Source organism: Fusarium falciforme, chromosome 6, assembly GCF_026873545.1.
Source record: "Fusarium falciforme chromosome 6, complete sequence".
In the NCBI taxonomy this organism is placed as follows: Eukaryota; Fungi; Ascomycota; class Sordariomycetes; order Hypocreales; family Nectriaceae; genus Fusarium; species Fusarium falciforme.
In genome coordinates, this window is record NC_070549.1 from 1,462,390 (window position 1) to 1,475,716 (window position 13,327).

Genomic DNA, 13,327 nt, shown 5'->3' on the forward strand with positions numbered 1-13,327 from the left:
CTGTGTGGACGAGAAATACGACCCCAACTCTTGAAACATTTGGGGGCCATACTTGAACAGCCACCTTATTTGAAGCCCATCCTCCCGCTAATTTACGCACCGCCCAAACCCCAAGTGTACGTCAGCTTGTGCGTGTGTACATCGCCCTGGGCGGGCCGAGACTCGTGTAGAACACCAACCAAGTTCACCAGGGCGTTGCACTTCGGAGAGATATGCATGTCGTGTCCCTCTTGGCTCGCACATGCTTCGTGGCGAAGAATGACTTGTGAGCTCTGCTGGCTTGTCAACGGCCGCCAGTTCGCACTCAGCTCGCCGCAAAACACCTCTCGTTCATAATCCAAGACACCAAAGAATCATGTAAGAATACAATGTATATAGGGATGCTCTATCTTCAAGCTCAAATAGAGCGCATTAGAGCCATGTTGTCCTGGGCAACCCATCCAGAACTGGCTCAATACAGAAGCACTTGGTCAAGCGCCCAAGAAATGAATGCCCAGAGAATCACAAACTATTCGAGTCCTCCGGGAGCACCCTGATGCTGGTTCCTCTTTCCAACGCCATGCAAAACATTTTATCATCCATCTGATTACCCTTCCTTCGTAGAAATTAAAGCACACATACTCGCTTCGTCTTCATCTGTTCATTTCGAGATTCCAAGTCCCTCACCATGCTTGTTCTCTGGGGCTGGGCTGTGGGAGGTGACCTGATGCTCTTGACCGGTGCCCATCTCGTGTGCCACCGTCGGCGTGGCGTCCATCTCCATCACGGGAGCCATCTGAGGGGGGTACTGCTGACCATAAGCCGGCAGCCCAGGGCTGGTGGCCGGAACAGTGCCGTCGGGGTAGTGGCCGTAGGGTTGGTGTTGCTCGAATTGGGCTGCTTGAGGAGAGTACTTGAATTGATCCATTGAAGAAACACCGCTAGGATAGTGAGGAGCGGGATTGGGAGAGGCGGCAGAGAATGAAGCTGGGATATGTCAGCACAAAATCCTACAGGTTTCAATTTGTTCCACTTACGTTGGTAGGTGCTCATGGGAGACTGGACTGGGAACGTGGGCTGGGTGTTGAAGGTGCCGGGAGTACCAGGCTGTCCTGCCATCGGGGGGTTCGCAGGCACGCTCTGGAACTCCTGTCCGTTCTTCTTCTTCTGCCTGGGCTTCCACCAGAAGATCCAAGCCAAAAGGGCAATCACCAACAGTCCTCCCACCGCAGCTCCAACTGCGATTCCAGCTGTGGCTCCGGTGCTCAGGCCGCTGTCGTCGCTGTCGCTGGTGGGCTCCGATGTAGAGCTGCTGGTGCTCGTCGCGCTGCTAGCAGTAGTCTCTGTGGCGTTGGCCCTGGGCTCGAGGAAGTCGAGTCTGTTGTTCTCAATCTCTGAGAGCTTGGCTCCGACCAGCCTGTTCCTCGGGCATCCTGATCCGCAGGCATTCTGACTGCAGCATCCGATGAAAGGAGGGTCGAGGAAGGCGCATGTGTACCAGTTATCCGTTCCCTGAGAGCTGTCGCAGTCCTGGGTAGGAAGCTCGGCGTAGAGGTCCTTGTCGAAGGTGGTGGCGCGCAAATCACCATCTGGACACTTGCCCTTGTTGGTACCGCAAGGGTCGCTGACACAGCAGCCCATGAATTGAGTATCGTCATCCTCGCAGATGTAGAACTTGCCGCCGTTGGGGCAGGAGAGACCCCAGTGCTCACGAGGGGAAGACATGTTGAACGTTGAGGGTTGGGCCTTTGTTCCTGACTGCGATGTTGGTGGACTGGTGGTGACGAGCGAGTCCTTTTGGGCAATGCTCAAGCTGAGAAATGCGGCAGCACGAAGAGGAAAAGAAGAGGAAAAAGGAGGAGGAGGAATAATCGGGGAACAAAGAGAAGCGGAACGACCGTAAAACAGCCCCAGAGTAAGCGGGCTCGAGGCTCTTTCATCCAAATCTGTCGGCAACCCTGGCGAAGCAGCGTAACCTCCACAACCCTGCCCCCAAGGTCAGCCCGCAGGCGGGACATCTCCAATGGATGGCTCAGCGTGGATCCCCGAAGTCTGGGCGGCATGGGTTCAATTGGACCAGGGAGGGGGCTATCAAAGCCTTCGGGTTGCGCTGGAGCCGTTGTCTCAACCCATCGCTGCAAGAAGCCATTTGGCCCCCATTGTCCAGTCCGCAGCACCAGGCTCTCAGTCGTAACGAAGCAGTGCGTCCACCGCTTGCCCTGCGTGCTACTTCAGCTCACATGCAAGAGGGCATTGACCTTGTCCGGGCTTGGAAACATCTCCGTGTCCAAGCCTCTTCATCTTGTTGGCTTGAGCTATACGGCGACAAGACTTTGGACGTTGACTCTGAGTTCTCAGCTAGGGCGATTGTCGCGGCTGAAGAGGCGGACACCACTCCGGGGAGTGACATGGTTTCCGTCCCTAGTCGGTACCGCAGTTCAAGACAAAGCCACCAGCCGCCAACAACATCTCCCTTGACTTCTGCTTCTGCGGCCTTCGTGTCGAGTCGTGCTCCGCAGAGAACTGGGACCAAGTCTCCGGCTCCCGTGAATTGCCTCTTGGCCAGGCTCTGAGAGTCGCCTCCTGTAACCCTCTTCTCGCTGCCGCCCATTGACCTGGTTGTGCAGGCCAAACTCGGCTGCGCCTTGGGTTCTCGACCTCACGAAGCGAACAAATGCTCTGGGCGATGTCCAGGATGTAGATGATCTTTTCCAAGGCGAGGAGGTCTGTGCCGCATTCCAGCCTCTTGGCATAAGCTTTATTTCGCGGCTGACATGACGGACAAGGATTGTGCGGTTGGTTTGTTGTTGGTCTCCGACTGGGCCACTCAACTCCCAAAGCTCAAAGAAGTCCCCGCAAAATTGCTGACATCGACATGGTTCAAGCCTGTCGCTTCATTACCGCAGCTGCAGAGAGTGGACATGTCTTGGGTACCGTACCACGGAAAACAGCCCAGCCTGTCCACCGTAACCCGAGATGTGTCAAAGGAAAACGCCATCGAGTAGCAAGCTGCACAAGCCGTAGTTTTGGATCGATGTGTCTTCTGCCTTGGTTGAGCTTGTCGACTCGTGCATCTGCATGCCGAGTCAAAGTGAGGCAGTGTTGAGAGTATCCCAACATAGCCTGATGTTGCCCTCACAACATAGCCTTATGGCAACCCCCCTGTCACATCCAGTCCGAGCCTAGTCCGAGAAGGCCTTAACGCATCTTAATTAAGGAGCAGGCTTCGCAACGCCCTGCCCGTTGAGGATAGGGCAGGCCATGGCGGATCCTTCGCTGCCACGGTCCACCTTGTTATTATCAACTGCATGCCAAGCACAAAACCTGGGCTTCGCTTGTGTTGAACAAGCTCATCTGTGGAGGGCTGAACGAGAAATCCCAAATAAGGCTGCAGGGTGCTGTTCAAGCTAGGGTTCTCATCCTCCCCGGGGGCTGTGAATTTTCAGCAACCAAGGAGACTGGCGGGTGGAATCGCCGACCAGACTGTCTGCCCTGCCTCGAATCCACTCAACCCTACTCCGTAGTGTAGCCAGAGAGCTCTGAATAGTAGTCGCGCATTTCACCTCCACGAGTTCCAACGCTGCCTCTCCAATGGATGATTTCGTCCTGAGGCTCAGTCTATGGATGACGTATCGATATAAGCATCTCGTTGATGCAGGTCAGATTTGATCGTACCCCCTTGCAGCTAACGCACGTCTGCTTTCAGAGGTGATCACACCATTTGATCTTGGGCCTTCTTCCCAAACGTCTGGAAACCTGCCAGAGCGAGCGGGCAAGTACCACAGAACGACTCTGACCATCCTTGTCGCCATAAAAAGCTTAGGCGCTCCGTATTGGCAATTGCCAAGACAACAGCCCAAGAACCGAAGGTGATTCAGAGCACGTGGTGTCGTTGGTAGCTAAACAGGCTCATGTTGCCGTCATCAACCTCCAAATTTGGTCGAAAATACCTGTGGGAGGTGCTCGCCCTTGACTCTTTCTCCCAGCTGTGCCACAAATGCCCAGGCGGCACGAGAGAGGCTCTGGCTCATGTCACCAAGCATCAGGATTTTCAGGCGGCCTTGACCAAGCACAAATCCGGTGCACGAGATCTGGGTAACCTGCACGCTGGGGTGAAAGAGATCCAGAGCAAGGTGGTGATGGAGGTAGCTCCCCAAAGCCTCGGTAAAGGGATTCGTTTTGGCGTCTTGGGTGGTCCTCCAAGCCCAGCCGTCGTCCATGTTTCCACCAGCAAGCCTGCGGCGCTCGCGAGCGTCTCCTTTCCAAAGGCTCTTGTCTGAGGGTCTGATTTTTTGTCCAGCTCGCAAGAATCGTCGTAGATCTTGAGCCGAGATGGTGATATCGATTGATCGAAGTCCTGGGGTAGCCACGGTTTCATCCACGGTTCGATCAAGGTCCATAGACGTTGGATCATTGCCAGCCGGCACTGGCGTGTTGAACGCTAGAGTCACGGTGAAATCGGCCCCTCTATCATTGAGTCCAGTGCTATCAACCCAACTTTCCCAAACGCCTAGGATTGTCTTGGTTCCTAATGTCACGCGGCTCACCCGACAATCAAAAGTGGCCGAGAGCCAGTCAGCGACGACCGTCTTTAGCTGCAAAGGCATTCGCATGAGCAGCAGGGGTAGGTGAACAAAGTTGTCTTGTTGTCCATCCATCTGGGACAGCGGCGAATCGGAGAGACCGGGGAGGAGAATAGCGGCATACGCAGCATTTTCGTGCCTGATGTTGATCCAGAGGCCCTGCTTCTGCTCCTCTGGAAGCTCGCTCTGGTCGCCACGGGGTATCTCAAGATCAGTTTCTGATGATTCTTCGCCCAGGAACGTGCTCGCCCGAAACCACTCAACCTTGACAACCTTTAGAGGCCCAACCTGGCCCATGGGGGTGTCCGTTGCCTCCAGTCCGACTTGGATGCCTCGCACCACATCGCCGACAAGGGTGTCGCGTAAACGGCTGGCAATGGCCTCAAGTCTCGAGGCTGTGAGACCTTCAGGGCCAACGTGAAGAGGAGAGACGCGATGGGTCGAAAACGTGGTGTTGAAGAATGGGGGGGTCAACTCCTCGTTATCGTGGTTGTCGGAAGCGGTCTCGAGGGACCTTGCAGGGGACTGAACCTGTCCCTCGGCAGAGCCTTGAGCACTCAGGCGTGCCATCTTTTTAATCACACCGGATAATGTGCGAATGGATGTGGGTGGTTGTTTCGTTCAAGTTGTCATGAGCGCAGCCCGAGTTGCTGCGGCGAGCTTGAGTACTTGCGTCTGCTGCAGGAGCTTGTGTCCGACGCGTCATAACAAACGCGAGAGTGGGGTAGCAGGGCAATTTCGAAAGTTAGATTGATCATACAGCAAATAGTCGCGTTAGTCTTCCCAAGTGAGGAACAGATGTGCCGCGATAGCTGGTGTTGATAGATGTGATTGTCAAGAGAGGATTGGTTTTGCTTCTGCGATCAAGACTGTAAAGTTGGCTGACTAAGCAAGCGCGACAGTTTGGAGATGCTTAGGTACCTTCTGCGCACACTCTTCTAAAGGTCATCAACTTTATAGCCTGATCATAGATTAATGAAGAGATTAAAATGTGAAATATCATTACAATATTTTACTATTCTATGTGGGTAGTTATCTCTACCCTTTTCTCATATCTTCTTCGTGCCAGTGGAAGCCGTCACCAGGTACCTTACGCTAGTACCATCGTGTGGAGATAACCCTCTCCACTCTCACCAACAACTCCAAGACTGCCTTCACACTCTCTCTAGCTCTAAAGATAGATCTCACAACCATCCACTCTTACAATACGTACAACAACATTGCTACTCAATCGCCCATGTAATTCCCGAATCGACAACATGTCATATCTCGCAGAAATTATACTCGGACAGCCCCTGATGGTCGTCAATTCGGCATGCTAACATGCCACACGCCATACCCTAGAGAGGGAGAGCAAACAACCCACATCGGCCGGTCCTCCATTGTTGCTTCAGGCCAGTTGTGTTTGGGCTCTCAGGTTCTATTCAGACATGCTAGAGAAGCCTCGACCGCTCGGCTTTGCGGTAGACGTCTGTCAGTCAACAACAAAGAATCTCATACTCTGGTGCTCCTTCGTCATGGCTAAGTGGCCAGCCATTTCGTGGTTCGCTTTTTCTGACAAAGACATGAGGGCGTCACTGGAGCTTGCGACCAATTAGGATCAAGGCAAGGACTTGAAACTATTCCTCGCTCGGGGTTGGGGAGCAGCAATGGTGTGGTTCATGCTAAAGCGCCTTTGTCTTGACAAGAAGTGGCTACATGTGCCATTTCCAGACCATGGTAGAGATGTCGTTGTCTTTGTCCTCCATTCAATTGATTCAGTCATCCTCACGATCCTGGGGCTTCTCGCTTGGCCGACTGGACACGGCGTCTGAAGCGGCATAAATCTTCTAAGCACGCCCACTTACCCATCTATCGATCCTTCGACACACTCTCCCTCGCCACGGACACCTTTTCGAATTGTAATCATTATCTCATTCTTTAGCCGCAATGGCGCAAGGCAAAAAAGTCTACATGGGCATGATAATGACCCTGCTGGACGAGGCCGCCGACACACATCGCGTTTCACGCAATGATTATATCGGGCTCGGGCTGGACGACAGGACATACCATGCTATGAACCTGGGAAAGAACCGCCTTTTGGCTGACCCAGTGTTCACTTATGGGATTCCTCCACACCCGATTCTGCAATTGGCCAAGGATATGGAGGTGCGGGATATGAAAGGAACCGGTGTCCAGGAAGAGAAGCCGGGCTCTCGTGCTTGGTGTGCCATGTACGGCCATGGGAGAGACGCCATGTGGCCGCCAATGGATCCTGGGAAGCCGCACCTAGAGACGAAGAGGGCCCTCGAGAGGGAGGTTGGAAAGATGGAAAGGGCTTGGAAAGACTTCAGACATCTCGTGGTTGGCAAGGAACGGCTCATCCAAGACACTGTCATTAAGCTTGCCAGCGCCGACGAGAAGTTGAGTGAGTCTTATAATCTCGAAGGATTCCTGGAAAACGCCTGGAGGGAAGCCAGAGATGGTTACAACACGCATTTCGTGGAGAAACCCGATCGCATGGGACGCGATTATCTCCTGGACCCTGAGGGCACCATCGCGGATGGCCATTCCAGCGATCTCGATATCTTTGCTCTGGATTTCCTCAAAGATGTGCCTCAGACCATCTTGGCGCAAGTGCATCGGCACCACCCCCTATACCGGCATGGGGCCAACTACCAAGACGAGAGCGAAGCTCTGTCCAGGGTCATGGTGGACGAGCTGAAGATGCCAGAGCCGATAAGCCAAACCGTTGGATTTAACAAAAATGTCGCTGATCATCTGCGCAAGATCAGGGCCAACTTTTTGGTGCCACATATCAACCTCAGAGACCTGCTTGATCCATACAACCTGCTCAGCTTCATCCACCACCGTGCTCGGCTGGTTCCCTCGGAATTTGCCCTGCTTGATAACGATCTCAGCTACTTGGGAAGACACTCGATGATTCTGTCTGGCTACTTCGATTGTGCCGTTCTTGTTAGCTTACGAGTGCCGTCGACCAACAATAATGAAACCGAAAGTAATCGCCCTCTCGGAGTCTGGTTCCAGGGCGAGGCGGCAGAGCCAACAACCATAAACCAGCAGAATGCCTTGAAAGATGCCGGGGAGTTGTTTGGGATCATGGAAGCATTTCTCATCCTCCAGTCACAAATAATCACCTATCTGTTCCTGGGAAAACTCTGCGCGGCCTTGCTTAAGGCAGCACAAGGAAAGGCGCCTGGAAGTTCCGTATCCGTTTCGAACCAAGACGAAGAAGCCGAGGCATTACAGACAATCCAAGGTTTGAGGGACAACAGCCGGGAAAGATGGCAAGACATAGCATCGATACGCCAGTACGAACCGATCCCGGCCACGCTGGACCTGGAGAGATACCAGCAAAACATCCTGTCCAAGAAGGACCGTGCCGAGGACCACATTGGACGGTTATTCAATGAACCCGAGTATTTCTTTCAACAACTGTTGGAGCAGAAAGAGCATCATTGGGTAAATTTGGACATTTCCTATGAGAAACGACGGGACAAGTTCATTGAAAAATACCACCAAGAGGAGAATAAGCGTCACATTCTATATGAAGACTGCTTGAGGAGCGTTCTTCGAAGGGCTGTCTTTGAGTTCTTCATGTGGAACGCAGTCGAGGAGACTCTAGTCTGGGTGACAAGGCTCGAGGCGAGCCAACCCCCGCATGGAGAGGACAGGATGGTGCCCAGCACGCACAAAGATGGCGCAAAGACTTGGCCACACACAAAGTGGTCTACCTACGGCGAAGAAGATCGTGAGTACCTCCGGGCGGCATACATTAGGTTGCAGAGCATGATCCGCTACTTTGGGGTATTCTTTGTGCTCGAGTTTCGCAACAAGGCTATCCACGCAGCATCCCAGCCGATGCGAGAGATCTTCTGCATAAAGAAGGCCCCGCGGCCCGGGGGTGTGGCTAAAAGCGCAAAGTTCCAAAGAGGCCACTACAGCTCGGATGAGATGGAACTCTGCCCGTATGGGAGACGTTTAGGAGCATCTTTGGCAAGAGTCACTCGCTTGTGTCGTGGGAGGAGCTCGTCCGGGCGATGAACGCCATCGGATATCAAGACGAAGGTCGGGGAGGTAGCCACGGCGTGTTCTTGAGGACTGACAACTGCCGTTGGAGGACGGAGGCTCTGCCAAAGGCTAAGAATATCCAGCTGGCCAAGTATCACGGCGGCAGCAGGAAGGGGGCTCCGCGAGGAAAGACATTGGACTGGGGGACGAGGTTGGAGCAGAGGGGCTTGACATGGAATTTTTTTAGGCAGTGGTATCGAGAGAAGTTTTGATGGGATGGAAGGACAGGGACATGCGAGACCCTTTTGTTATACCAGGTGTTGGTGTTTCTTGTACTTGGAATGGTGTTGAGGGATATATGGGGGACTGGTTGTCATTTAGCTGTCAAGTATTAGGTTGGAAGATGTTTCTGCAAGCTCTATTTGTGCTGAACTGTTGGGGTTTGTTTGTCAGTTGTGCAAGTTGTAGATAGGTTTGCTCCGTGTATGAACCTGGATGGTCCATCTTGAGTTGTTTGGTGAGTTGTATCCCTGGTGGTGCGGGGTCATCATGAATACCTAAGCTGTCATGAAGAATCGACAAGCAGTCCATGTTGCGCAAACAGTCGAATTGATTGTAGAGTCTAGCTTTTACGATAAAATGGTAACTATTGAGCAAGAGTGAATGACACTGATATCTCTTCCAGCTTGTCCAAGGTGATGTAGTGGCGCCTCTGTTAACAAGCCTGAATGAAGTTCATTGTTCCATATATGGAAGTTGATTCAGCTCACGTTGACAAGAGCTCAAAGAATAGTAATGGAAACGACAATATGCTAGAATCTACATTGCCTACCGCTTCTCAAGTTCACCGGATGACTCATAGAATGAGGGAGGCTGCCACCTATCGCGCATTCGCGTTGGCTACATAACAACCCCTCAATTCGAAACCAAGAAGCGGAGACGAATTCGGTCCAGCAAACTCGTATAGTGTCAAACGCATTCTGACTACAAAGTGATGCCACAGAAAGCTCACGAGTCAAGATCACGTAAATACTAGTCCCGATCACAACTTGAATTGCCTCATTATTCTAATCTCTGCTCGATACCTTCCGAGCAAACTCCATGATGGGCACGTCATGTATTAGCTACACCGAGTCCCCCGAGCTCAGTATGCCGCACACTAACGCACTTGTCAAGCACGTTTTCCCAAGGCTCGAGTTGTTAGAGCCGTGCCAATGACAATTCGTTATTTCCACAAGTGGCAATCAGAGTTTTTTTACCCCCCAAAGTGGAAGATGGGGGCGTGTGTTTCCCATGGGCAAACCAACCCACTGATATCATTCTCGGCGGCATCATGGGCACAACAGCGCTAGGAGGGCGCGGCCTTTTTTAGCTCATTGTATGGGGCAATGATCTCATACAGAGAGGACATCGACAGGGGCCGGGCACTGTTTCGAACGTGGGGCTCTTCTCACAGCTTGGTTGCTCTTTGGGGCGGATATTAGTCCCCGATCATCATGGTGTTGGTGTTAGTAGAAGCTTCTCGACCTTCTCCTCTTGAGCTAGCCGCTAGAGTTAACCCCCCCAATGAACAATGAACAATTGACTCGGGTCCTGTCTTTTCGGAGCTACCATATATCGCAAGTACCCCTCCTCTAGCGGCCGGCCCGGTGGGGATGGAGACTTGAAAAGGTGTGGGCGACGTGGGACACCAGGGTTCTTGGGATGTGCATTGGGGACGTTGCATGTTGCATGCTGTTGCTTCTGCTGCTGTTGTCGTAATCGACCCGCGAGGTGTTGTGCGCGCGCGTGTGAGGCGGCTAGGTAGAGATATATAAAGCAGCCTGGTCCTGCTCGCCCCTGTTTGCTTCCCTCATACCTCTTCAACTTCTATTCATCACAACACCACATCAACACCGTCATCATGTCTTTCGGACGAACCGTCACCCTCAACTCTGGCCACAAGGTCCCCGTCATCGGCTACGGCACCTGGCAGTCTGCCCCCGGCGAGGTCGGCGCCGGCGTCTACGAGGCCCTCAAGGCCGGCTACCGCCACCTCGACCTGGCCAAGATCTACCAGAACCAGCGTGAGGTCGGCGAGGGTCTCAAGAAGGCCCTCGCCGAGATCCCCGGCCTCAAGCGCGAGGACATCTTCATCACCTCCAAGCTCTGGAACAACAAGCACCGCCCCGAGGAGGTTCCTGGTGCTCTCGACGACACTCTTGAGGAGCTTGGTCTTGACTACCTTGACGTGAGCTACTGATAGCAAAATACTCCATTGAGCTGCCTGCTGACTTGTGAATAGCTCTACCTCATCCACTGGCCTGTCGCTTTCAAGAACGGCACCGAGCTGTTCCCCCGCAAGGAGGGTGACGACAGCCAGGTCGAGCTCGACCGTGGTGTCTCCCTCTCTCAGACCTGGAAGGCCGTGACCGAGCTCCCCAAGAGCAAGGTCCGATCAATTGGTGTCTCCAACTTTTCCATTGAGCACGTACGTCTTTCCTCCTTCCACTCGAGCCTTTGACATATCAATACTGACTCCCCCCAGCTCGAGACCATCATCAAGGACACCGGCGTCGTCCCCGCCGTCAACCAGGTCGAGCGCCACCCTCGCCTCCCCAACCCCGAGCTCGTCGCATACCTCAAGGAGAAGGGCATCGTCCTGACCGCCTACTCCGCCTTTGGCAACAACTCCTGGGGCCTCCCCCTCCTCGTCAACGTCCCCGAGGTCAAGGCCATCGCCGAGCGCCTCGGCGCCGCCCAGGGCAAGACCGTCACCCCCGCCCAGGTCATCCTCGCCTGGTCTACCCTCGACGGCCACCTCGTCATCCCCAAGTCCGTCACCGCCTCTCGCATCCGTGAGAACTTCCAGGAGGTTGAGCTCGACGCCGAGGCCATCAAGGAGCTCAACAAGCTCGGCGAGCAGCCCCAGCGCTTCAACATTCCCACAACCTACAGCCCCAAGTGGGACATTAACGTCTTTGGTGATGAGAAGGAGAAGGATGCCACTTTCCAGGTTGTCCTCAAGGTCTAAACGGTTTCATGATATCCTGGAGGTTATGATGCATGATGACATAGAACAGCAGTGGATCTGCTGAAGGGGGGCCAAAAAATGGCTCGCCTATGATGAATAGAAAAAAAAGAAATAAAATAAACAAAATAAAAATAATCAAAACAAAGAAATGTGCTTATTCGTTAATGCCTTAATGAGACTGACGAATCATGCTTCTCCGCATACTCTTCAACCTTGACATTGCCTCGGTTGCCAAGACATCACAAGCATGCTACACCGGCATCACAAGACAGCGACTACTCCCTCGGGAATATCTCTTGATTCGAAATGTACAGTTCATAGTTGGCAATTTGCAATGGTATCCTGTCTGCCTACCCAGCGATCCAATCCGTATCCTTTTGAGAAGCTCCTGTTCCAATGCAAGATGCCATGGTGACAGCATCTTTGCCAAGCCAAATGTAGCAGCAACAATACCCCAGCCTTGATATGCTCCCGTAACCAAAACAATTAATCGCGTGCATCACATCGTACAATGATTTCCAGCGACTCCTTTCGCACCTAATGACGCCCGTATCATGCTCGCTCTCTGCTCCGTCGCTTTCTTTTATGCTCCCACGCTGAAGCCGAAGGATCCGTCGAAAACGTCGAGTTTCTTAATGTCGGTGCCTCCGCGGAGAGCTACCAACACGTCCATCGAGGGGACCTTGTTGGCCGGGTAGAAGAGCAGTAGGTTATCCATATCCTCGTCCGTGAGTCCGCACATCTCGTCCCACTTGTAGGTGTCGCTAACCTTGGACATCCTGATGATACCTGTCAGTAAAGGCATCGCATAAACATAGCAAAGTATACCCACCAAAGCATGCGCTTGGGTCCGTCCTCGGGCCTGGGAGCCACCTTTCTCAACCTGAGCCTCAGCTCACCAATAGTCTCGATCGCATTGCCGGCATTCTTGGGGAGCTGCTTGGCAATGAATTGCCTGATGGCGGCCGCCAACCTCGGTCCCTTTCCGTTGGTGCTGACCATGATCTGTAGCGGTCCATCTCGGTGAATGCTGCCAAAGTAAAAGTCGCACTCTGGCGGTACGTCGGCGATGTTGGCGGGGATCCTTCGCTCCTTGCACAGCTTCCAGATGACGGTCGATGCGGCGGGATCGTCGACGGCTACCAACACCATCTCAGCTCCATCGAGGTCTTGGGGTTCGAATAGGCGGTTGACATGTGTGACCTGGCCCTCGCGGATTCGGTAGGCGACTTCGTCGTTGAGACCGGACTTGGGGCAAACGACGACAACCTTTGCGTCGGCATTGAGGCAGTTGAGGATGCGACCGGCGGCGACCTAGTAGAGAAAAGTCAAGTTAGAGACGGAACAAACAAGGCGAGCTAACAGAAGAACATGTGCCATGTTGTGTGGGCAAACATGTGCAACCAATGTCTCAGGGACGCGAGACCAAGTAGATGAACCAAACATACATCACCGCCGCCAACGACGAGCACCTTCTTGTGCTTAATCTGCCATGCCAGGATCAAGCTGCCTCCGGGCTGCACGGGAGGATACGTCTTTGCCATGGCTGCTTGGGCGGAAGACGAGGGAGCAGAAACCGAGGCGGAAGCGGAGGAGGAGGTTGAAGAAGTAGTCTCGGTAGCAGAGTCACAAGGAGATGCCGGAGAAGCCAGCGCCGGCTGGGCTGATGTTGACTGTTGGCTGGGGGTCATTTTTCCCCATTCATTGCCGTGAAGGGTTAAGGTGACGAGGCGTTTTATCG

The 13,327-nt window shown here is 53.4% G+C and overlaps 5 protein-coding genes across 5 annotated transcripts; 2 read left to right on the forward strand and 3 right to left on the reverse strand.

Annotated features, from left to right (window-relative positions):
• Positions 1-640: 640 nt before the first annotated feature.
• NCS54_00800400 (Hypothetical protein) lies at positions 641-1,704 on the reverse strand (the record flags this gene model as incomplete). Its single annotated transcript, XM_053153405.1, has 2 exons — positions 641-966; positions 1,017-1,704. The coding sequence occupies 2 exons, from the start codon at positions 1,702-1,704 to the stop codon at positions 641-643; spliced, it is 1,014 nt and encodes a 337-aa protein (XP_053009380.1).
• Positions 1,705-3,902: 2,198 nt separating this feature from the next.
• NCS54_00800500 (Hypothetical protein) lies at positions 3,903-5,132 on the reverse strand (the record flags this gene model as incomplete). The annotated part of the gene is made up of 1 exon (XM_053153406.1): positions 3,903-5,132. The coding sequence occupies one exon, from the start codon at positions 5,130-5,132 to the stop codon at positions 3,903-3,905; it is 1,230 nt and encodes a 409-aa protein (XP_053009381.1).
• Positions 5,133-6,491: 1,359 nt separating this feature from the next.
• NCS54_00800600 (Hypothetical protein) lies at positions 6,492-8,606 on the forward strand (the record flags this gene model as incomplete). Its single annotated transcript, XM_053153407.1, has 1 exon — positions 6,492-8,606. One exon carries the CDS (start codon positions 6,492-6,494, stop codon positions 8,604-8,606), a length of 2,115 nt encoding a protein of 704 aa, XP_053009382.1.
• A 1,870-nt stretch (positions 8,607-10,476) lies between these two features.
• Positions 10,477-11,586, forward strand: NCS54_00800700 (Hypothetical protein; the record flags this gene model as incomplete). Its single annotated transcript, XM_053153408.1, has 3 exons — positions 10,477-10,803; positions 10,858-11,043; positions 11,101-11,586. The coding sequence occupies 3 exons, from the start codon at positions 10,477-10,479 to the stop codon at positions 11,584-11,586; spliced, it is 999 nt and encodes a 332-aa protein (XP_053009383.1).
• A 583-nt stretch (positions 11,587-12,169) lies between these two features.
• Positions 12,170-13,295, reverse strand: NCS54_00800800 (Precorrin-2 dehydrogenase; the record flags this gene model as incomplete). The annotated part of the gene is made up of 3 exons (XM_053153409.1): positions 13,035-13,295; positions 12,419-12,900; positions 12,170-12,365 (listed from the first exon to the last, which is right to left on the reverse strand). Exons 1-3 carry the CDS (start codon positions 13,275-13,277, stop codon positions 12,170-12,172), a joined length of 921 nt encoding a protein of 306 aa, XP_053009384.1. The 5' UTR covers positions 13,278-13,295.
• Between the last annotated feature and the right edge of the window lie 32 nt (positions 13,296-13,327).